Source organism: Prosopis cineraria, unplaced genomic scaffold, assembly GCF_029017545.1.
Source record: "Prosopis cineraria cultivar Desert tree isolate PC_DT_omini unplaced genomic scaffold, ASM2901754v1 PC8, whole genome shotgun sequence".
Taxonomy (NCBI): Eukaryota; Viridiplantae; Streptophyta; class Magnoliopsida; order Fabales; family Fabaceae; genus Prosopis; species Prosopis cineraria.
In genome coordinates this window covers 13,471,143-13,496,438 of record NW_026555339.1, presented here as the reverse complement: position 1 = coordinate 13,496,438, position 25,296 = coordinate 13,471,143, and the positions used below count along the sequence as shown (strand labels likewise).

Below are 25,296 nucleotides of genomic sequence, written 5' to 3'. Positions count from 1 at the left end.
TGTAATTTATTCTCTCAATTTTTGAAATTGTGTAATCTAGCCATACTTTTAATTAGGGATGAGCATTTTACTCACAAATCCACCCAACCCATGCCAAACGGGTCAACTCATACTTGTACATGAAGGGAGAAAAATGGGTATGGGCGAATAGCTACTCATGTGATGGAAAAAGGGCAAATAATGAGTAAGGCCTTGAGTGGCTTTTTTAATCAGAGCCGCACTCACTCGCCCAGTCAGTCACTTAAAATCCTATAGCCCTAACTTCATTCAAATTCTCTTCTTCCTTATTCAAGTTCAAGAGTGAGACTCAATAGACTTTGCCTTTGCCATCGTGTCACCCGTCACCTGTTAGTCATTCATTGTTCGCCCTTTGAGAGACTTCATCATCGCCCATCACCTTCACAACTCACAGATACATACTACAGTTGCATGACTCCTCCCTCTACCTCCATCGTCAACCTCCACCTTGCAACTCGAGGTGCAACCTCTTCTGGCTTCATCTTGATTGGCGTCTCCTCCCTCCACCTCTACCTACTGTTAACCTCCCTTCCTTAGTCGGGTATTTATTGCTCCCTCCCTCCCTCTTCTACTCTTTTGAACCCTTGAATCCCACTTCTATGAATTCAACATGTCTCATGTTGCAGAATGTCATTAAGTGCACTAAGGTCTTTGCTAGGATGGAGAATGAAGATCAATATTACAAAAACTACTCCAAGAAGAAAGTTAAACTATCTTCAAGCTAAAGCTATGTTGATAATGGGATGGAAATGGAGGATGAAGATAAACTTGGCAATCATGATGGTGATGAAGGTACAGTTAAACCTCCTAATGTCTATTATTAGAGTGTTACAAAGGAGTTTCTCACCTTTTTAGAGTTGTTCTATACTATGACCCTTCAATTTTCTGGATCAAATTATGTCACACATCAAACACATGCTTTCAATATATAATTACAATCAAGACACGACTAGATTCAAATGCAATCGAATCCAATTCTTTGTTAAGTGACGTGGCAGAAAGTTTGCAAAGTAAGTATAAGAAGTACTAGTGTAAGGCAAAAAACATGAATTTATTTTCGGTGATAATGGTAATTCTTGATCCTTTTCTTATGTCGAAGTTGCTTTTAAACATTTTATTGGTAATTATACAAAGAGAGAAACGATGAAAAAGAAGATTATAAGGCGCGTCTGTTCCTCTTCTAGAATGTTTAATGCACGCCTCCTATTACTGGCATCAGAATCACTAATAGTGGCCATTGAATCTTTAAGATAATTATGACCATCTATTTAATTTAAATGACGGTTAAATAGTAACATGGTCCCTAAATTATAGATTCATCGACATTTAAGACCATAAATTTGTTATTTATGCAATGTTCCTCTCAACTTTTCACAATGATACAATGTAATTCTTATCACTAATAAAAGTTAATTTTAACCATTAGTTGATCAAAAAATGATAGATAATGACATAAAAAATTATAGAAAATGATTATAAAAATTTTCTAAATCCTTTTTTATAATTTATTTTTGAATTCTTGTTTGTAACTTTTGAGTTCTTTTCTATACTTTTTTTGGTCTTTTCTAACACATACTAAATATTAGGAGCAGCATTGCTATAATTTAATTACTTCAAGAGCAACATTGTAGTGATTTAATTATTTCAAGGATAACATTAGTATGATTTGAGTCAAACTAATTTTTTGAGTTATTAAAGTTAACCATTAACATTTGCCCATTTATCGTCAAAGGCAACTTTGTTATGATTTAATTATTTCAAGGGTGACATTGCTACAAAAAAGAGTTTAGAACACTGGATGCTTCTACAAAAATAGTTCAGGAGAAAAAATAGACCTTAACTTTTTTAAAATAAACAAGTCTTTTCTTCAAAACAGCACTCAATTCATGCGACATGGGTCTAAATTTACTTAAAGATCACAACGATTAAACTCTCCACTAACTCCCATTACCTAGTAAAATATAGGAATAATATTGGTCTGCATATCATAATGAATTATAAAAAAATAACCAAAAATAAAATGAGAACACCTAAATAATACCAAAGGGCCTATCCTTAGCCCTTATTGTTTTCCTAAACTCTGCTATCTTGTTAGCTAATTTTTTGCGATGTTCTAAGAGATCAAATAGTTGAGTGTCAATTGCTTCAAACTCATTTTGCATTATTGCAAGCTGCCCTTTTGCTTCAATCCTCTTCTTCTGAATACGCTCCAATGCAACATCACATGTCTCAAGTTCTGTCTCTATGAGTAACATTTCCTCTTCTACTACCAAGACATGAGATTTGTCAACACCAAAAACCTTAGCCCGAACAAACTCAAGCCAATCTTTGTCAAACCCAAGAAAATTTACAGCACCTAAGTTTTCCTCTAGAGTAGTTCTATCTAGTGCTGTAAAAGTACAAGGGGTCTTGGTAGCCAGCATAACCAAAATATCAACAAGAACTCTGTAAGAAAAGGCTATTATTCGATGTGTACGTTGTTCACAAGATAACCTTAATTGAGGATATATCTCAAGTGCTTTGGCGAGTAAAGTTGATTCCCCATCCTTTAACTCCACAAGTTGGAAAATGTCACTAATATCTAGTGTAGGAGAAGGACCAGCATCATTAAGGCAAAATTTATCTGTCATGCTAAAGAAGTTAGTGTATGACTAAAAAGAAACATGAACTCGTGATAGATAGAAAGAAACTTACAATGATATTGAGAAGGAATAACATCAGAATGAACATAATTGTCCTCCATTGGTTGTGGTTTAAAATCCTGAGAGCATGTTAATAAGTTTACCTTTTTAACCTTCTCTAATTCAGGTCCCTCTTGAACACTTGCAATGCTTGATTCTCTAATAGTCTATGTGGCATCGTTGAAAAGTTAGTCTTAAGGGAAAACTAGGGATAAGCACCAAATAAGTGAAAATTTTAGGATGAAGTGCCAAACATTGAAAATCCTTTAAGGTGAACTGTAGATATGCAATTAAGCTTCAAGGATCATCAATACAAGATTGCTTGAAACTCAATTGTAGATTTTGAAAACATTCATATATATGACTTAGTTTTATTTAAGTAACATTCATTTAATTTAGTTATTTATTACTAATTATTTTCCCTAACAAACGCGTATATATATATATACATAGAGGTTAAAAAAAACAGTTAGAGCTAGTTGATATAAATGCTATCCAATTCAACTTCTAGCAACATTTGAATTAACAAAGATTATATTGAATGAAATATATATGAAAAATATTTGATGACATTAACCTGTAAAGTTATGATAAATAGTTGATATTTAAACATATGTTAACTAAAACATGATATAAGTTTCAAAGGTAGTAAAATTACCATTGTAGATGGGTTTGATTGTGAGCCCTCTACTTGTGAATGGATCGACGAAGTAACTATTTTAGCTTTCATGATTGTAGTGTCCTCTTGAGTACTTCCTTCACTCTACATAAGAAACATATAACACAAACCCACCCACGGTACTTTAAAATGATAATACAACCATAACAAGTAGACTTATTCCACTAAATAGTGTCAGTTTTAGAATGATAATACATGGTTAAATTTCAAAGTCTTTACTATTTTTAAATTTCTAAATATATCAATGAAATTATTATCTTTGATTCATAATATGCATGCCCTACATAGTAATGACTAACCTATTCATTGACTTTATTAAGTATATGCTATTATTATGAAAACTATCAATGTACATACCAGTCCTTTGGTGATTGCAGAATCAAATGATGATGGTACCATTGCTGATATTTTTGAAATGGGAACTTCTTCAATAATTTTCTTCGTTCCATCTATAAAATTCTAATAAACACCAGAATAAATTAAATAAACAACCTAACTTAGATGTGTAAACAAGTTTCTTAAATTGTCAAATAGTAGACAAAACTGTCTTTTGCCTGTTCTTATAAAGATAATTAGCTAGTGATCTCTTACCTCTGTTGAGTTAGCTGGTAAAGCACTTGTTAGCTTTGGTGTTTCTATTTCTTATTCATTTTTCACTTCTACCTCATGTGGCATAGCTTGATCAATAGTGTTGGAATGTGTAAATTGTGGCTCTTTTATTGTTCCTTGATTTTCTGAATCTAGATTGGTATTGGAACAAGAAGATTGTAACTCCTTCAACGCTTCTTCATTTTCTGAATTAAGACTTTGAGGCATTATAAGGAGTTGAAAAGCAATTTTCACAAGGGTTTTCAATATAACAATAATATAGAATATCATTAAGTTGTCCAACTATGAAAGCACTTAAGTTAATGTTGGAAGTCCCATATCAAATAAAATTAAGCTTAATAGGGTAATATATAATAAAAGAAAAAAAATACAAACTTAATTTTTGAGATTTTGAGTTAAGATATGGCATCCTCCTGTTGCTCTCACTCATTTATTCTCTCCTTTTGTTTTAAGGTGGTTTCTCTCCATCCCTAACAAATGCTATAGAAGTAGTAGGACACTCCATACCAACTTAAAACCACTTATAAAGTTGATCTTATTCAATGTAGGACTTTCCATTTTATACTTATATTTGGACAACCTATAAGTATTATACAATAATTTTCAAATAAACCACATATACATTACATAATGTCAACGAAGAAGATTTACACTATATATGCATTATATTGATAGATTGATATTGCAAATAAAATATGGAAATTATGCATAGTGAATGAATTTTCAGGTTTCTTACCCTCTAATATGGGACAGTAAAACACTTCAAAATTTGGCACAGATTGAAAATCAATCCCCCGGCAAATGGTTCTAAGCTTGGGCAAGTCTATGAGTCTTAAATATGATAAATTTGGAAACATGTTCTCTATCACCATCTCTTGTGCAGCATCTTCTTGATGGCATGTGAATACTTGCTCGATCCTAGAGGATGCTTCTCTAACATCTCCAGTTTTGGAAGCATGCTAGATGTTGAAATTGAGAAAAGAGATCTCATCTCACAACAGTAATAAACTCGAATTTGTTCTAACATTGGGAAGCACATCAATTGATGATGACAATTATGATATGCATTTTCTTCTTCTTTAATGATATGAACTAAATCTTTGCAACTTATTAACTCTAAGTAGGACAATCTTGGAAGGCTTTTCAACGTTGATGCAGAAAATATAGCTATGAGTTTATCACATTCACTTATTACTACGACCTTGAGACTTTGAAGGCTCAAAATATTATTAGGATCCTTATATATATGCCTTAACTCACGTAAGCATTTCAACCTCATGACTTGTAAGCTTAATGTCACTACTCTATCACTTTTAATTCCTTCCATATTAAAGATCTTTTTTATTTCTTCTGAGCCCCCTACCTCAAGACTTGTCAAGTTTTGCATATCCATCACACTTTTCATCAATTCCTACACATACAAAGATATAATCCAATGCCAAGTTTTAGCATGAATTCAACAAGAAATTTTATACTCAGTTACTTGATCACACATGTCAATGAATATACATCTATCTATATACATTACATGTAAGTTTCAAAATAATAATTTAAACAAAAATTATACATTTATCAACAGTTATGCCTTTAAATTTTTCTTTCTAATTTAATTTGACATTTTTTACATATAATTTACCAAGTATTTCACAAAATATTTTCTAACAAATCATATATGCCAGAGAATTAATGATAGTTAATGTGTACATAAACTCTGTTGTTTCTTGTGTTAGCTTTTTAAAATGTGATGAATTATATAAAAAAATAAGTAGCAGTAAAAAAAAGGATATTAAATGAGCATTATTAAAAACAAGATTGATGAAGCTTTAAAATGAAGAAGACATCACAATTAGGGTGGATAAGTGGAAAGATTAGTAGTCATTTTGTTTATATAATGTCCAACTTATCATAATTTTACCAAATTAGCAATAAAATTAACAATGTTATGTACACACCAACAAATTTAATTCTGTCAGTAATGATAAAGACTAATGTTGTAGATAGATGAAATTTAAGGGATTGAAAGCAACAAAAAAAAGTGTAAGGACTAATACCAAGATATGCAAAAAGTACCGTGACAATTATATTTTCCCTATATTTTTAATGAAAGGTTCCAAGAAACAGGGGCAAATAATACACAAAACAATACATACATGTTCTAACTTTGGTTGTCTTCCTCGTAAACAAGCCATAAAATCTAAAGAAGCTCTCATAATCAACTCCTGAAAATATGGTCAAATAAATACAATGATATATGTTAATTATTGCCCTGACAAATAAACAAAAATAAATTTGAGAATATATAATTAATTGTTATACCTGATCTCCACTTTCTAACTTCTATTGTCTTCCTTGTAGACAAACCATCAAACTTGGAAAAGGTCTTATCAACAACTCCTAACAACTCATCAAAGTAATATTATGTAGAGATGGCCACACTATATAATTATTTTTAGCACACATGCTGATAATTCTTGGTACACGTACAAGGGATAACATTTCCAAAGCTGGAAGATCAATAGGAACCATCTTTTTTTCATGTTTATTGTATCCCCCAAAAATATATTTGAGTCCTGAAGCTCCTTCAATATCTATACTTTTTAATTTCTTAAGGCCTCTTGAAAATATGGAAGGAAATAAAAACTCTAGCTTTCTACAATTCCTGATGCTAATCTCCTGTAATGCTGGGAAAATTGAACCATAATTTATATGACCATGATAATGATCATCTCCCTCATTTGATATTATGTGCTTCAATTCATCGCACCATGAAATTTTCAATTTCTCTAACATGATGAACGTGGCAATAGATATAATAAACAATGACTTTAAATTTGAACAATTATAAAGATCCATCACCCTTACATTTTGTAAGTTTAGTGGTTGTCTCAAAAGACATTTAGTTGTATGAAATGTTTCAATCCGTTTCACTTGTTCACATAATTCCTGCAAACACATACTTTTCTTATGATCAACTCAAATAATTTGCTTTTACCATCTAATGCTATAGGCTAAAATCATTGTTGAATAACAAAAATAAAAATATCTAGTATATTAAGATATCACCAAGTCAAATATTTCCTATATATGCTAGAAAATACCAATTTATCTCATTAACATTAAGCATTTTACTTAAGTCAATGGCTAACCTCCAAAACAAAAGAAGTTGTGATATTATTAGCAAGCAAAACTAAGAAGTCTTCATCAACAAGATACATTTCCCAAATTTTCTTACAAATATGCTATTAATAACTAGAATAACTGTTGAACCCATTGAGAACTAATTCATGGTTCAAAGGTCAAGAGTCAAATTGTAAATAAATTAAACAAATTATGATTCAGTTTAAATTGTATGCTAACCATTTCAAATAATTAAGAAACACAGAACATAATAGAAAAAATTACAATCAAGTCCTAAATAAGAAATAATTATTTTTTTAGTTTATTTACATGCCAAACTTTAGTATTTACAAGTGATTAGAACCTATAGATCGTTAATTTTTTATATGATACTTATTTGTATTTATTCTAAAACAATAGAAATTAAGACAACAATAAAAACTATTGATTAGTTTAGAAAAAAAGAGTAAATGAGCACATTACTCCCTAAACTTTAGGTCTAATAGTTTCGTAAATTATGAACTTATTTATTGTGCAAATTGTTCTCTTAACTTTTAAAAATGGTGTAATTTGTCCCCTACCATTAACAAAAACTAACTATGACAGCTAGTCAACTAGAAAATGATAAAAAATGACTTCAAAAAATTTATCATTCTTTATAATTTTTGATATTCTTTTCTATTATTTTCTAGTCAGTTAACGGTTAGAGTTAACTTTTGTTAATGACAAGGAATAGATTGCACTATTTTTAAAAGTTAAGGTTATAATTTGCGCGATAAACAAAGTTTAAGGTCTATATATGCTGCTATTAAACCTAAAATTGAGGGGGTAATTTATTCATTTACCCTAGAAAAAACAAACAAACAAGGAGTGAGACAAGATTAGCTAGCATACCTATGAGATTGTGCAATGTTGCAATGTGGCATTAGAAACTACAACATCAATGTCCTTAGTTGTAGGGAGAAAACAACAACCATGAGCCCAAGAGATTAAAGAAAGTGTCTTGGAGTTTGCACCTAATAATATCTCCTTTGAATCATCTTTCACTACTTTGCATGGTCTTTGCTTGCATTTGTTACATTCTTGAAATATACTGATCAAACTTGGAGCTTCATCAAGTTCCATTTCAGTCAGAGAAGGAAGTATGGCCTCTTGTTTTAGAATTTGGCCATCATCATCTTGATATTCACCAAAAATGTATTCTAATTTCACACACTTTCGTATGATTATAACTTCCAAAGAGAGAAGATCTCCATCAAAAAGGAATGGAGATATCCATTCTAACTCTCCACAAGTTTCAATTCGAAGAGATTTTAATTTTGGAAACAATTTTCCAATAACATCCCTTATTTGATCCTTTTCTGATGAACTCATGTCATACGTAATGATGCTTTTTAGCCTTTCACACTTAATGATTATTAACTCTTTTAATTGTGCTAGACTTTGAGCAACAGATAGTTGGAAAAGTGATGGTTGGAATATTGGACAATCTTGCAATTCCAAGGTCTTTAAATGAGGTAGAATAAGATTTCTATCAAAGAATATGTTGTGAAGTTTCCCACAATCATATAGAATTAAAATCTATAGCTGCCTGAGAAAGTTAGAAGGCAAAGGACCTTGACATAATTCTTTAACATTCATGTGATATAAATAAAGCTCAACTAACTTGGAGAAGACTATCACATCAGAATAATGATTATTTCTGCTGGTTGTATCAATGAGGCACTCCATGTCATCCAAATAACACAAACAAAGTTTTATTAAATCATTCAAGTTATTATTGTCTTTCATAGGAACTATATCAGGGATAAGACTTTTCCATCCTTCCTCTCTTATTTCTCCAAACTCAAGAACTTCTGCTCTTTCCACAAGGTGTTTAAACATGGCATCTGGGATCAAATTTCTTACATGTTTTGTGTTGAAACATTTTAATAGGCCATTATCAACATCTTCAAAATAATCAAGACCAGAACAAGCTATAAAATACATTTGCAAATTAGGAGATGTATCATGAGTGACTACTTCGATATTTTCTCCATTATCACTTTCTGATGACTTCCAATCTTGAATATCATTATTCTCAACAAAGTACAGTTCTTGTAATTGTGAGCATCTTTTAATTACCTCAAAAGGATTATGCCTTTCAATTCTACACTTTCTTAACCCCAACAATCTCAACTTATTCAATTCCTTAATTTCATGGGGCAGTTTAATGATTAAACAATTTTCCATCTCAAGAGTCTCAAGACTTTGTAGATTTTTCAAAATAGAGAGATCATTTAGTATCCAGCCATTTAGAACCACAGTTCAGATATTCTTTAATGAAAGAAGTGACTCTGATAATAATGGAGGGAGATGCTTTTTATCATACTTACAGTGTAAGAACATAACTTTGAGCCTTGTCATCCCAGCAAAGAAAGAATATGGTTTTTTCTTCAAAACCTTTCCATTTACCCAAAGAAATAGAATCTCAAGTTTTGTACCATCAAACTCATCAGGCAAATCATCAATATTCCAAAACAAAAATCGCTTATTTGCTTTTAATTTTGTTCTTGAATCCATAATCACTTGAATGTCTTCCTTTGATATTCATAAGGCCATATCACGAACTAAATCATGCATTTTTATACATTCTTTCTCAACCTTCAATAATGAAGAAGCTATGAGTTCATTTTTCACCCCAAGAGCTTGCCATTTGGATTGATAATATTTGTCAACATCTCCAAAAATTCCTGCACCAATACCAAGTCTAATGAAAAGGTTTATTAGGATTTGATAATCTTTTGGGAAGAGAGAACACAACAAGAATAGCTTTTTTGCCTTTTCATTCCTTAGATTCTTATAACTCAAGCTCAAGCAATTATAAACTTCTATCAAATCTTCATCAACATCATCTAATGTCTCAAAATTTTGTATAGTTGTCAAAGCTAGCTTCCACTCACATGTAGGCCAATTTTTTAATGTGTTTGCTAATGCTACAATCACAATAGCTAATCCTCCACATTTCTTTACAATGTCTAGTGCTGTTTTCTCCATATCACTACTGAATGAGTTGCCATAACGTATAGCATGTATCAAAAAAAGATTCAATGCATCCTTATCATTTAATATCTCTAAGTGAATTGTTTGCTGGCATCCCATTGCTCCACAAACATTTGAATTGCGAGTGGTTATCAAAACACAACATTTCCTATATTTATTACTAGAGGGAATCCTTATGTCTCCAAGATTTATCTTTTCCCACACATCATCTAGTATTATGAGTATTTTTTCATTATCCTTAGAAATTTTGGACCACAAAAGCATTGAATGTTCTTCTTCCCTTCTTTCCTCTAAAGGCAAACCTAATTGCCTTGCAATGTCACCTTGAATCTTCTTGATATTTGGAGGAGTAGACACTACAATAAAGATGACTTTATGGAATGCTTTGGATTCTTCAACTTGTTTGCCAACTTGTGTTGCCAACGTGGTTTTTCCCGTTTCCCCCATACCATGCAATCCAATCATGTAGTAATTTTCATCTTCTAATGCCATCATAAGTTCTTTGAATTTTGACTTTTTGCTCTCAAAATCAATAAAGTCTTGTGATGTGTGGTATTTTATGCCTGGGAGTTCAGCTGGACGTGCCACTCTGTTGAAGTCACATCTCCTTATTAAATCTACCGCATCTTGTGCCATTTTTGCCAATGTTTTGCCTTGTCGATATTGCCAAATACAATTAGGACACAAACTATTAAACTATTTTTTCTTTGTTTTAGTGTCCTTATGAATGAGAGAATCAGCTTCATCAATCCATTGCTTAACTCCATCCTCAATGTGAATCTCATTTCTTTTCTTGGCATCATCAATATCTTTCTTCAGCTCCCTTCTTTTTGCAGACAGTCTATTCTTTTCTGTTTCAAAGTTTTCAAGATAGCTATTGAAACAACAAAAATAATGAGCTTCCTTTATTGCTCCATCCACACATTTCTGGGCAAGATCTGTTGTAACACTTTCGACACTTCTCATCATCTAATAATATGATACTACAGTTAGACTTTTAATGGATTATCTTCTTTAGAAATCACTCTTGAACCAAAATAATAATGACTAAAGTAAAAGAAAAATATACAATGGATGTTTCATTAAAGATATGATATCAACTTAATTACTGAAAACCTTTTTTATGGAGCTATTACATTTAAGGATCAATATATTAAACTAGTTTAGTTTATTTTAAAGGATTTTAAAAATCATACTTATTTAAAGATAATTACTCTGAGGGTGAATGATGAAGGGGTGACATTCAACATGTACAAAGAAATTAATAAAGTTAATGCTAGAATGGTGTTATGTTGTTGACATTATTGAATAATTCGCATGTGAGGGTTTTCACAAGTTTAATTTGTCCAAAGATTCATTGCAATCTCTCTTGGGGTGGATATGTAAAAGAATAGAAGGTTGAAGAATGTTTGGCTTTGATGAAAACCTTGTTGACATTTAGTGTGTGTGTGTGTGTAAAAAGAAGTATCATATATGTAGTTAAGGATGTTCAACCCTGTACCCATTCTGATTAGCCTGATTCTATCCTAGTCATATCAAAACTTGTCTTTCTTACCCTGAAAAAAATCAGGATGAGATGGGACATAAGATTACTCTAGGAACATCCTGTCATATCCTGAATATTATATATATTATTTTAAAGATATACATTAAATATATTAATTATAACTTCAATACGTGAAATTTCTATTTAAAACTAAAAGTTTTTTATATTGATAATTTTAATGACATAGAGTAAGCAATATGTGGTAATCTCTTTTTTTACAATATATTAATTATATTAATATAATTTATTCGTATATCTATTTATTTAATAATTTTTATTTATATCATATTTCTTATTTATTTTCAAAAGAATCACTAGCCTAACATATCTTAACTAAAGAAGAAGAAAAATGACTTGATATTGTGCCTAACTTGTATATTGTTGTTGCTCTTATAGCCTAAAGATTACTTGTGATTACTATTATAATGTATTATGTCTTATATCACTACAAAAAATATGACTTTTGCCTACAACTTTTAGCGGCGACTAAAAAAGTCACCGCAAAAAAGTGAACTTTTGGCGACGACAAATCAAAGTTGCCGCCAAAAGTGGACTTTTGGTGGCGACAATTTGTTGCCGCTAAAAGTTGCCACCAAAACTTTTAGCGGCGACAAATCAAACTCGCCGCCAAAAGTCACTTTAGCGGCGACTGTGATTTGTTGCCATTAAAAGTTCACTTTTGGCGACAACATTTTGTCGTCACCAAAAGTATTTTTATAAAAAATAAATTAAAAATTAAAAATAAATAATATAATTTACTTTTGGTGGCGACATTTTGTCGCCACCAAAAGTATTTTATAAAAAATAAATTAAAAATAAAAAAATAAGTAATATAATTTACTTTTGGTGGCGACATTTGTTGCCACCAAAAGTATTTTTATAAAAAATAATTTAAAAATTAAATAATTTACTTTTGGCGGCGACATTTGTCGCCACCAAAAGCATTTTTATAGAAAACAATTTAAAAATTAAAAAATAATTAATATAATTTACTTTTGGCGGCGATAAATTGTCGCCACCAAAAATATTTTTATAAAAAATAAATTAAAAATTAAAAATAATTAATATAATTTACTTTTGGCGGTGACATTTGTCGCCACCAAAAGCATTTTTATAAAAAATAATTTAAAAATTAAAAAATAATTAATATAATTTATTTTTAGCAGCGACAAATTGTTGCCACCAAAAGTATTTTTATAAAAAATAATTTAAAAATTAAAAAATAATTAAATAAAATTATTTAAAATATATTTATGAAATTAAATTTTTTATTTTATGTATAGAATTAGAAATAAATTATATATAGGAACGTGAAATAAAAAAATAATAGTTAAAGTGTGCTAAGTTTAATTATTAAAAAATTTTAATTTTATATTATTCATAATCATTTTTTAGACATATATAGCTCATATTTTTTTTATGAATTATGTTATTAAGCTATTATTTTAATATGATAAATTTAAATCTTAATGGGTTATTACTTCAATTATAATTAGGTTAAGTTATACATAAATTATTACTTACAATCAAATACATAAATGGTATTAGGAAGTTAAAGTTGTAGAAACATCGTGAGATGCTAATGATATTATAGACTACTTAACATATTGCGCACTTTATGCTTAACTTGATATATATATGGTACTTACTTCTTCTACTGAGCTCTAATGACTTTTGGACAAGGATTTCATGTAATTTCTCCTAGTATATTTAGGTTTTCATTGCTATAATAACATTTTATAACTAATTATTACTAAGAATAATATAAATAACTACTCAAATCTATCTTTCTATAAGATTGAAGATGATTAGATGTTAACTAGATTGATCACATAGAGATTCTTGTAATTATCATATATTGCAAAAGTTATTAGTATTCATTTTCAAAATTATTCAAAATGACTATTAACAAAATTTATGTGGTTAAAATTAATTTTTTATTAAAATAATTTTTTAAGATATTGAAAAATTATCTATAAAATATATTTTTATTAAAAGAGGGGGAAATATTTAGCTATTTTGAGAGAGGATAAAAATTTAACCATTTAGTTTATCAATTTTTTAGAAAAATATGGAGAAGAAAAAAGTAAAAGAAATTTAACATAAAATAATATAATACATATTTATAAATAAATTATATACTTAATAATTTTCATTTAAAAAATAAAAATATAATTTAAAAATTTATTACAATGTATATAAGAATATTATTTTAATATTTAAAAATTGTTTATTTTAAGTTCATTTTCCTAAAAAAATAATATTTATTGGTAAAAAATAATATTTATTAAAATTATAATTTAAATATTCATATAAATCATTTTTTCATATTAATAATTGAAAATAAAATATAATATATGGGTATCTTTTTAATCATATATTATTTGATATATGTGTATGCAATTACATAATATATATTTAATTTCGCATATAATAACTGTAGGTACATTTCAGTTCAACTAGCAAACAAGGGAGGCTTAAGGCTTGGAGGAGGGAGAGGTCAAGGGTTCAAATCTTGGCTTTGTCATATTTCACAACAAATATGTGACGTGGCGTATGGTGGTGACGTGGAACGTGAGATTGTTTAAGAAGGCAGACACGTGACAGGTGATGTGGCATGAGCTGGTGGCGTGGCACATGAGGTAGCTTGACGAGGCATGCACGTGGCAGGTGACGTGGCACGAAATGGTGACGTGGCACATAAGGTGGCTTAAGGAATTGCACATGTGTCATGTGACATGGCATGAGATGGCTAGGTGATGTGGCATTATCTGTTGAACACATGGACTATGACGTGGCACAAGATGGCAAGTGACGTGGCATAATCTATTGCATATATGGTAGGTGACATGGCATCACTTAATGCACACGTGGCAAAGTGATGTGGCATAAAATAAATTATTATTTCTTAAAAAAAAGTTTTGGCGGCGACCTTTGTTGCCGCTAAAAGTCTTTTTAGTGGCGAAAAGACTTTTGGCGGTGACAATATTTGTCGCCGCCAAAAACCCGCCAAAAACTATTAGCGACGGTTGTTATAGCGACGATTTTTAACGGCAGAAAGTCGCCGCTAAAAACTTTTAGCGGCAACTTTTGGACTTTTGGCGGCAACTTCTTGTCGCCGCCAAAAGTCAATTTTTTTATAGTGTATATAATTGACTTTAAGTTGATACTTATAGTTATGATTAATATAATTTAATGATTGACTTTAAATTGTTGTAATTTATGTACTTATATTGTTTTAGTTTTAAATTTAGTAAATTATGTGATTTAAAATTTCAATGAATGTTATTATTTAGGTCTTTCTCCCATATTGTCCGCTTTATCAAGACAGTAGGACTTTTCGATCTCATCCCGATTCCTAATGGGACAAAATAACTTTTAGGATGGGATAGGATGCGGGGACAAAAATTCAGTTCTAATCATTTTTCGGGACAAGACACAAGACAAGAGTGTCTTAGTGAACACCGCTATATGTAGTATGTACTAAGATGAATACTTGATCAAGTAAATGGACCATAAAGAGAATCAAGCTCATGTGCAAAATAACAAGTCAATGAGGTTGTAAGCCATCAATCCCCCCTGAAATTATTCTATTTAAAAAACAACTTTCAAAAAAGTCCTATTTTTTAATGGTTTCATATATGATGTTTATGATTTTATGAACATTAAGGGAGTTTGATAACGTTAATGGTTTTGAATTTTAAATTAATATGGTTGTGCTTTGGAATCATGGATTTGATACTTGGTCCTTAATTGATTGGTGCATTGGGCCTTTGTAGTGTTGGATATTAATATGGTTTGAATGGTTTAATGGAGCTTTGTTGCTGATTAAGTTGTGATATCTAATCCTTGTTTCAATTTTGAGTTTGGTGGGTAGTGATACTCTACATATATATTTGATATACATGATAGTGCTTTTTAGAAAGAAAGGAGAAATATACCTAGGGAAAAAATGAAATAGATATATTTATCATTTCTTTTCTAACTAAAAAACATTTTTCTTATCTATTAGACATTATATATAGTTTTACCATTGGCTCTCTTGTGTTTACTCTTCTAACTTAAAGAGTCAAGGTAACAATTTTTTCTTCTCTTATACCCCTAATTTCTTTAATTCACATGTTGATTTTTGTTTTGAAATATTTTGTTATGATAATTACTATTGAACTTTGAAATAACAGTTTTAGAATTTGATATTGAGTTTCGAGTTGAACTATGGAACATTGGATGATGAAAAATAGTTTTTATTGGATGAGATATCTATTATTGTCTTAAGGTAAGTTGGATCAAATTGGCTATAGTGAATTTGAGTTCTATGTAATTAATAACTACTTGGTAATGACACATTGCTCTAAACTACTTTCTCACAGCTTAGTATTAGGACAATACACTACAATAAATATAACTTTATTTAATTGATGGTTATATCTATTTGACAATTCTGTAAGGACCGTCAAACTACAGAAATGTAGATTTGATGGTTCTTTACATAATCCATGATATTGTTGAAAGGAATAAAAAATTAAAATATATAGATGACATTTTGGTTAATAACCATCAGTAGTGTTTGGATTAATGGATACCGATTTCAATTTTAGATTTAAAATATCACATTTAAAATTTATGTATTAAAAATTATTTGTTTGGGTAGTTTAAAAATTTTAAAGGAAGAAGAAATGAGTTAAGATTCAAAACATAATAAAAAATTAAAAGTAATGAGTTTACATCTTATTTTTCAATTAATGAGAGATAAGTGTAACATTTAAAATATTATTTCCCTGATTAATTAAAATAATAAAGGTAAATATGTAAATTTAAGTGTAAATAGGTTTGAGGATAGTTAAAGATGACTAATAAGCCTATTGAGTTTAACTTTAACAATTATATTGGGTTTAAAAATGAATTAGGCTACCTAGGCTCAAATTGTAGAGAAAAAATTGGATTTTTACCCACTGTGCATTATATCGCAGCATAATTTTTAGAATCAGCTTTTTTTTAAATGCTAAAAAAGTTTGAAACAAGGAGAAAGGAGCTAGAAACAGAGGGAGGGTAATGGAGAGAGTAGTTTCTCTATTAGAGCATCAACTTTTGGGTATTTTGGAGGTCATTAGAGTTTGATTTCATCTAGGTGTGCCTTTCTTATCTCTTCTTCTTCTTTCTACATGTGTTGGAAGTAAGATTTAAAATTGGGAGATAATGATTTTCGAACTTAGAGCTATGAGTTCAAACCCATTAGTCTAAATGGGACTAATAGGAGTTGTTTGAGTTGTCTAAACTCAACTTTGATGAGTTTGAGCATCTTTGAGCTTGGGCTCATTAGCATGAACGAAATTACACTCTAAAGTGCCATAAATGGTGGTGGTTGAAGTAGGTAGCTACCATTGATGTTGATTAAGGATTTTGTTAGTGTTAGTTGGAGCCAATTGGAGTTAATAAACATAATGTGGTGATTAAACTCAAGAGTTGAGAGTTTTTAGTGATTAAAGTATTTAAATTTCATAGTTGGAAGTGAGTAATTTGTGCCATTGATGATGACTTTGGGCTATTAGATGATATATTAGCAATTATTTAAATTGTTGTAAGTTAAATGAAGTTAATGGGAGTTAAGGAACTCATTGGATGTAAGGTTGATCTTGTATGAGAAATTTAGTTATTAAAGTATGAAATTATATTTTGGAAGTGGTGATTTTTATTATTATTAATGATAGATGTTAAAGTTAATTGTAGACTAATCTCATGAAGCACCAAAAAGCTTGGGTTTAGCTCAGAAGCAAGTGGTAATGAGGGGTAAATCTTTGACCTCTCAAAAGTTTGAGGTAATTGAGGAAATTTTAGTTTATGCATTATAAACTTGATTATATGTTTAAATGAATTGTTTGAAAACCAAATAATGTTTGTAAATGGATATTAATGCAAATTGTGACAATGTAAGTAAGTTTATATGATATGTTGAGATTGATGTAATGACATGTGTAAGAATATTTTTCTATATGAATATGTATGTGATGTGTGGATAAATGTTATGTTTGAGCATAAACATGAGAACATGCCAATACTTATGATGTAATGATAATGTGATACAAATGAGATGGAATATGTGATAGGAATAATAACTAAAGGTGAACAAAGTGGTTAGTGGAGTTCAATCATCAAGAAATCACGTGCAATGCATTCAATAAGAAAGTTTATGTTAAAATAAGCATGTTTCATTTACATGATCATTAAGCAGGAGTTTGCCTATAAGGAGGAGAGTAGATGTTGTAAATCCACGTGGTATTGGTTACCTATCATTGGAATTGAAAGCAAGTCAGGCTACCTGTCATTAGAATCGGGAGGTAGTCATTGTCCCATTGTTGTAGAGGACTTGTCCCACTTGTTCTTCAAAAAACTCAAACCTAATTAGTCTCCACCAATTCATGAGGAGGCTAGATTAAAGGTACGACACCTAATGGTTATTAGTGTTTGGGAAAATCATCTTGCACAAGTGAGTATAATAGCCTTGGTCGGGTAGCTCCTCATGAAAAAAGGCTTGGGAAGGCCAATTCATGGACATAATTCACTAAATAGTCACCAGTTTTATAATGGAGGTATTAGGAGAGTATAAGGTTAGATTAATCATACATATCATATCCCAGCCATTTAGTTATCAGTATTGTGACCCCATATGTGTTTTTGATACATATCATTATATGACCACATAATTGTTATTTTTGTAGTCTTGTATGTCTTACGAAAGGCACATGGTTGCTATTATTGTGACCCTTGTATGCTAAGTAATCTAATGTTATATAATTGTTAGTTTCATAATTATATCATTTGGGTGGTTTAATATGTGATATGTTTCATTTGAATATGTCATTTGCATCACTATAATTAATTAACATGCATTTGTATATGTTAAATTAATCTTGATTATTGAGTAGTTGTACTCACCCCTTTATTTAATATTTTATTGGCACTAGCTCTGATTGGGATAAGGGAAAGTCATATGAGGTTTAGAAATTGGATTTCCTACTGCAATGCCTCAAATACTTTTGATTAATGTGTAATTATCATGATATTGTCAATTAGGATAATTATGTTGACTAGTTGCACCATTGCATTCATATGTGATCGCTTGTTAGTATTTTGTTGCCCTTCGTCAGTTTGTATGAGTTAAACATGCTTCTTCAAGGCCAAAATGCAGTGCAAGTATGTTTAAGGCTATTTTAAGGATTGTAAATGTGTATTTGGATAATTTAAATGATGATAACCTCCTTCTTTGCTTTTGATGAATTTGGGATTGAGAAGTAAAAATAATATGTGGTATATATGTGTATTGTGGTGTGTTGCACAAGTCATTTTAAAGCCTCTTAAGTATGGTATAGGTGGTTATGTGGACTAATGGCACCTGAGTTAGGTTTTGGACATTTTGGAAGTTGAAAAATGTGAGAAAGTAATAGTTTTGATTAAGTATCCAATTTTCTTATATGATAAAATTTGAAAATAAAACCAATGCCATTAGTTAGTTTACTGAATGAACTTTCTATGGACACTTAGATCACCTCAATTGGACATGGGATGAAGATTTGGGACATATCAAAAGTTCGGCTAGAAAATCTGTCGTGTGGGTTCTGCATTTTATGCTGTAGCATAAAATTTTATAATGCAGTGTATTGCGCCAAAATCATTGTTTTTGCTCCTTTAACCCTAATTTGATGTTATCTTACATTATATGATGTCTATGCTTTTGTATACATGTTTTTCTCTGATTTTAGTTTTTTAAATGATTTTATAGCATTATAAATTTTAAAAACTTAGGATCTTATTTATGTAAATTTTACAATTTTAGTAATCCATTTAGATTAATCTCGTGATTACCTTAATTGTAGAGTAAATTATGGATTAGTAAAAGTGACCTTACAATAAGTAAAGGAAATAAGAAAAGATATGAGAGTTATAAATCCATCAACAGTAAAAGCATGAGTATATAAAGAATTTAAAATTACAAAGAAAATATAATAAAAAATAGTTGGATTTAAATCAATAAATTTCTGTGTATCAAAATAAGAGATTTAATCTAAATTTAAATTTTCATTAATCCAAACTCATCATTGACTTAGTGAGAAATTCTTGGATAGGCTGGATACACCATGTCATCCATAATCCATCAAATAAAATCTTATATGTCATTATTTTTTATAATTTTATCTTTATAATAAAATGTCTATTTAATTTCTTGCATTTTCTCTTTCTATTATTATTAATGTTAGAATCAAATTATATTTAATACCATTTAAATGTCATGTTTTTATTAGATACATTATGGATGGGAATTTCTTTTAACTTATTTGAAGTTTTTTAACATGAACCATCAAATAGAAGTTTTAAAAAAGAGAAAATGACAATTAAGGACTTTAAAAGATCATTAGTTACGATGAGAGACCCTGAATTATTGAAATTTCAATAAAGGACTATGATCCATACTTGAAATTAAAAATATATATAAGTTTAATAAATTACCCTCACTTGAAAAATAAAATAAAGACACTATTAAAATTTTATGATGGTTGGAACTATTATTAATCTTAATTAAGAAAGCTATGATCCACACTTAGGAATAAATTATTTTTCAATATGAAACTAAAATTCATTTGAGAAACTTTTGAAAGTCACTTATGATTAAACGATAGTCATTTGAAAATTTATCAAAGCAACTTTTAAATACGAAGCCAATCACTTGTAAATTTTTATGCTTGTTAATAAATGGGTAAATCATTTAAAAAATTAAATAAAGATACTACTAAAATTATTATCATGAGTTTGAACTATTATTAATCTCTATTGAAAAATTAAGATCTTAAATGTTATAAGTTGAGACAACTCATATTATTATTTTGAACTAGGATTATTGTTAATTTCATTCTCAACTGTGAATCTTAATATTTTCAATTACAATTAACAATAATCCAAATTCAAAATATTAATTTCAGTATTTATAAATAATTTTATAAACTTATTTATGTTTTTCATTTCAAGTAAGCATAATGATTTATCATTAAAATATTAATAATTCAGGATTTCTTAATTATAATTAATGATTTAAAGTCTTTAATTGTCATTTTCTTTTTAAAAACATCTTCCCTGGACTGTTGCTAAGCCAATACCAGATCCCCAAATCTCTTCATCCTCACGCGACGCACTAATCCCATCTTCCTCACCTCTAATCCCGACAGCGTTAGTGTCGTTCTCGGCGACAAGGATCCCTTCTCACGACGGCGACGCACAACAATTGCAGAACCCTAGCGTCTTCCATCACAGAATCCCACTTGAGTTTCAATTGCAGAACCCTCGCGTCTTCCATAGCAGAATCCCACTTGAGTTTCTCATTTCCCCTCCCTCCTATTGCTTGATTTGCTCATTTGTCCAAAGTGAGTTTCTCATCTATAAAGTATAGATTGAAGTATAGGATCCATATTCTGCTTGATTTAATTTTCTGGTAAATTGATGGCTGCAGGCACTTGGCTGAAGTTAGATTTTTTTTTTTTTTTTTTTTTCCCTCCTGGGTTTAGGAAAGTTAAGGGAGTTGAATGAGCCTGGTTTAAACCTATCATATAAATTTCAATGGTGGAATTTCAAAAATTTATATGGCATGATATCTTCTTGGCTTGGAAATGTCAATGAAGCTTATGAGTAACGTAAAAAAAAATAAAAAATTACGGGGAGAAGAATATATAGTTTAAATTGATGTTTTTGACTTCTTCTTCTTTTATCGAATTTCAAGTGTATTTTTGAGAAATTTGCATTATTCAAATTGTAGACCTTAATTTATCCAAAACTTTTTATAATTGAAAACAACATATTTTGATCAGCATATTTAAATGAACAAATATACTAAATTTTATATGAATTGGATTTGATTTGATTTAAAAAAAAAAAATCTTACTTTGTTGTGAATTTTTTTAGAGTTTATAAATAAGAAAGCCTAACTTATTATGTGAGACATGTGTCGAGGTATATGAAAAATTTAATATGAAAGCATTGTTTTTAGTACAATTAATTATATATGTGAATCATGTTTTACTTTTTAATACGATGATGTTGATAATTATATCTTGCATGTTGTTATATTTGGGTTATGGTGTTTGTAGTTGTAACTATTTTTGTTGACAATTTATTTGTACTTTGTTGGGCTTGTAGTTGTCTTTTTCTTTTTTTTTTCTTTTTGGTTTTTTTGGCCCTTTTGCCAGTGCTGTATGATACTTATGTGTAATTTTCCCAAAAAACCACACACGTGTACACATGCAATCGTACATTCATAGCAAAAATTGACATTAGGGCTAAAAAAAGAAACAAAAAATACTGAAAAATAAATACTGACCTTTTTGGCTGGAGAATTCAACTCTGTTTTATAATGCCTTGAGTTTCATAGGGAAGTCTCTGTTTTTGGCTCACCAACTGCAAAAGCAAAGAAGGAACTTAAGGAACCATGAGGCAATGAAACATACATTACAAAATGAAATTCCTAAACTATGTATTTTTACTTTTTGTTTAGTGAAATTTAACTTACAAAGCAGTGATGGAAAAAAAAAAAACAAAAGTCAATATTGAAGGGCCCTTTTGGATTCTATTTTTAAAAATAATTGTTTAATTTAAAAAATAAAAAATTTAAAAACTTGTTTGGATAAGTATTTTTAATTTAATTGTTTTTAAAACTGTTTTCATTTTTTATTTTTAAAAATAAAAATATCTTAAAGCTGTATTTATTTTATTTGTCTTATTTTCAAAATATATTATATTTGATTGTTAGAAATTACAGTGACCTTGACCAATGATTATTATAAGCCACCAACATTAACCGCCGATGATAATCACTATTGATCAATTTTCTTAATTCTAAAATTATTTTTAAATTAATACAACCAGATAGATTTTTTTTATTTTAAAAAATAATTTTAAAAACCATATTAAAAAATAATTTTTAAAGATAAAAAATAAAAACGAAAACCAACAGATCCTTTTATTTTAGGAAAATATCAATTCGTTATTGTCCATACCTTTTATAATTATATCCCACTCTCATCTTTTTCTTTTTTTAAATTTCTCTCTATCTTTTGATTGATCCGATAATTAAGAAATAAGAAAACACCTTTAGTCAAATTTTAGTCTCCTCCTCTTTCTCATCATCATCATCATCACTCTAAATCTAAAACTTATTTACTTTTCATCAAAATCAATTAAGAATTACTCTCTTTGAATTACAATATAGGATTAGTAATTATTTTATGGTTCTTAAAAATAATTAAAACTTAAGTAAAACTTTAATCTCTTGAAAAATTTATATCTTTTCAATTATATTCCTATTAAATATCTTATACATGCATTAATGACTATCGAAATTGTAATGCATCATTTCAAAAAAAAACAATAAATGAAGTGGGGATAAATATAATTAAAAAATAATTATAAAAACTACTTAATACCCTATATTTTATTTGAACCAAACAGAACTTTTATAAAATGCTTTACATTATAGTAGGAAGTATGTTTTTAAAAAACCAAGCATAATGGTCTTCCATTTCTCCTTCACAAGTGATTCATAGAATCAGATGTGATATTGAACTCTTAAAGCTTTAAAATATACAAAAGAATAGAGTTAACATATCTCATGAGAAATAAGAAGAATCATCTTTAAAAAAGCTATAAATATAAATATAGATCATCAACTGGTAATAAGGTTAATCCAACTTAATTAGAAGTCTAGTAAGGAGACACACCCTCCAAATAGTTGCCTTCACGTTGTCAGGAGTATTAGTTTGAATCAAAAACTTGGAATATCGGAGCTTATGCAAAAAAAAAAAAAAAAAAAAGAGGGATAACATATATGTAAGTTCTTATAATTTCATTCAATTTTAAATTAAGTCTTTATAGTTTATTTTATTTTAATTGAACCCCTATAGTTTGATCAGTTAAATTTTTTAATCCCTAAGAGTTAAAATCCTTAAATTTTCCTTTAAAAAAATAAAATTCAAAACTTTTATAATTTTATTAAACAATTATATGACTTTAAAATTAACAACATAATTTTTATAACTCAAAATTTATATAATTAGGTTGTCTTTTAAATATTTTTATACATATAAAATTATCATTAGAAAAATAAGAAAAATATAAATAGTTTATTAAATCATTTTTTCTCTTTTTCTTTTTATTTTGGCCAAAAGTATTAAATTAAGTTTTCTGTAAACTCTAAGAATATTTTTGTTTTGTCAAATTTAATAATTCATTATTAATTTTAACCTCAAAAGTTAACATATGTAATAGATCAAACTATAAAGACTTGATTAAAATAAAATAAATTACAAGTATTTAATCTAAAATTGAGAAAAATTGTAAAGACATGCAAATATATTTTCTAAAAAAAAAATTGGTTTCTTTTCAACGAGGTGCACAAGGATTTAAAGACTGAAGAACGTACAGGAATTAAGCTTCAATCACTGCAAGGTAATAATTTTCCATGTTTCGCTCATCCTTATAATAGAATAATTGTCTCAGAAAGGAATAAAATTCTGATCCAACAAACGCTTCTGCATAACCTTCGTCTCGATAGGCATATATATCAAACGGCAACAAAATATATACTGCAAATTAAAATTAAAAGTTATAGAAAAAATACCAACAGATAGCAAAATAAAAAATCAAAACTTAACAGTGATATGAAGGAATATGTAAGATCACAATCTATATTATGACGGATAGAAATATAAGAATATAAAGAAGGTTTCTACCTCAAAACCACATGCAATAATTGAACCGTTTGTATGCAAAGAAAATCCAGAAAGAAGCAACTCAAGCCAAATCTGCAGTATCTGTAAAGAGAGAGCTTCTGATAGACATCATGAGAGCTCCCACGAGCAAAGATGAGAAATGAAAGGTTGTAGAAGGAAAGAAATTAAAGGCCAACGACTTATAGAGCATAAGTCAACTAATAGGAGAGTCAACTCACGCCCTGTTTGATATGATGTGTAATTTTTGGTCTATAAAATTTGATATGCTAAAAAAGATTAAATAATATAAACTTTGATGTCTTAGTGTATATATAATAAAAATCTATAAATATCATAACATGTCTGTGTGTATATTTATGTGCTTGTATATATTTAGTCTCATAGAATATTAAATATAGATTAAAGTGTACATTTCATCATCTAACTTTATATAAAATTTTAGTTTAATTTTTTAATTTTATAAAATATTTTTTTTGTCATTTAATTCTAAAATTTTTAGTTTCAAAATATTATTTTTTGTAACAATAATTGTTATTTTAAAAATTAAACATGTTAACATTGGAGAATATTTTTTTAATATTTAAATGAAAAATTTTTTATTGATGAAACTAACAATGTTGAGATTATATGACCAAAAAGATATTTTATAAAATTAAGATATTACAATAAAAACTTGCATAAAATATTAAAAGATTAAAGATATATTTTAGCCTTAAAATATTTCTATATAATATAAATATTTGTATATAATATTAAATGAGTATAAGTATATAAATATAAATGTTTTTTCACCATGTATAAATATAAAATTTTAATTTGATTTTCATAATTTCATGT

General features: G+C 28.8%; 1 protein-coding gene across 12 annotated transcripts; it reads right to left on the bottom strand.

Annotated features, from left to right (window-relative positions):
- Positions 1–1,939: 1,939 nt before the first annotated feature.
- On the bottom strand, positions 1,940–24,588 carry LOC129318650 (uncharacterized). 12 transcript variants are annotated; one of them, XM_054963540.1, is made up of 12 exons: positions 24,460–24,588; positions 24,150–24,312; positions 22,053–22,129; positions 7,999–11,115; positions 6,850–6,930; positions 6,304–6,381; positions 6,138–6,206; positions 5,351–5,398; positions 3,736–3,837; positions 3,358–3,462; positions 2,713–2,866; positions 1,940–2,641 (listed from the first exon to the last, which is right to left on the bottom strand). In XM_054963540.1, the coding sequence occupies exons 7-12, from the start codon at positions 6,195–6,197 to the stop codon at positions 2,049–2,051; spliced, it is 1,062 nt and encodes a 353-aa protein (XP_054819515.1). In that variant the 5' UTR covers positions 6,198–6,206; positions 6,304–6,381; positions 6,850–6,930; positions 7,999–11,115; positions 22,053–22,129; positions 24,150–24,312; positions 24,460–24,588; the 3' UTR covers positions 1,940–2,048. The 12 variants fall into 12 exon arrangements, 3 of the variants coding, with proteins under 3 accessions (XP_054819515.1, XP_054819514.1, XP_054819516.1); XM_054963539.1 differs by lacking the exon at positions 7,999–11,115 and having other exon boundaries at positions 6,304–6,668; XM_054963541.1 differs by lacking the exon at positions 7,999–11,115.
- Between the last annotated feature and the right edge of the window lie 708 nt (positions 24,589–25,296).

Coding starts and splice junctions, on each gene's coding strand:
- LOC129318650 (XM_054963540.1), bottom strand. CDS start 6,197: ATGAGAGCTTCTTTAGATTTTATGGCTTGTTTACGAGGAAGACAACCA. Junction 3,838..5,350: donor AAAACTTGACAAGTCTTGAG/GTAGGGGGCTCA, acceptor GGTGTTTATTAG/AATTTTATAGATGGAACGAA. Junction 2,867..3,357: donor AATCAAACCCATCTACAATG/GTAATTTTACTA, acceptor GATGCCACATAG/ACTATTAGAGAATCAAGCAT.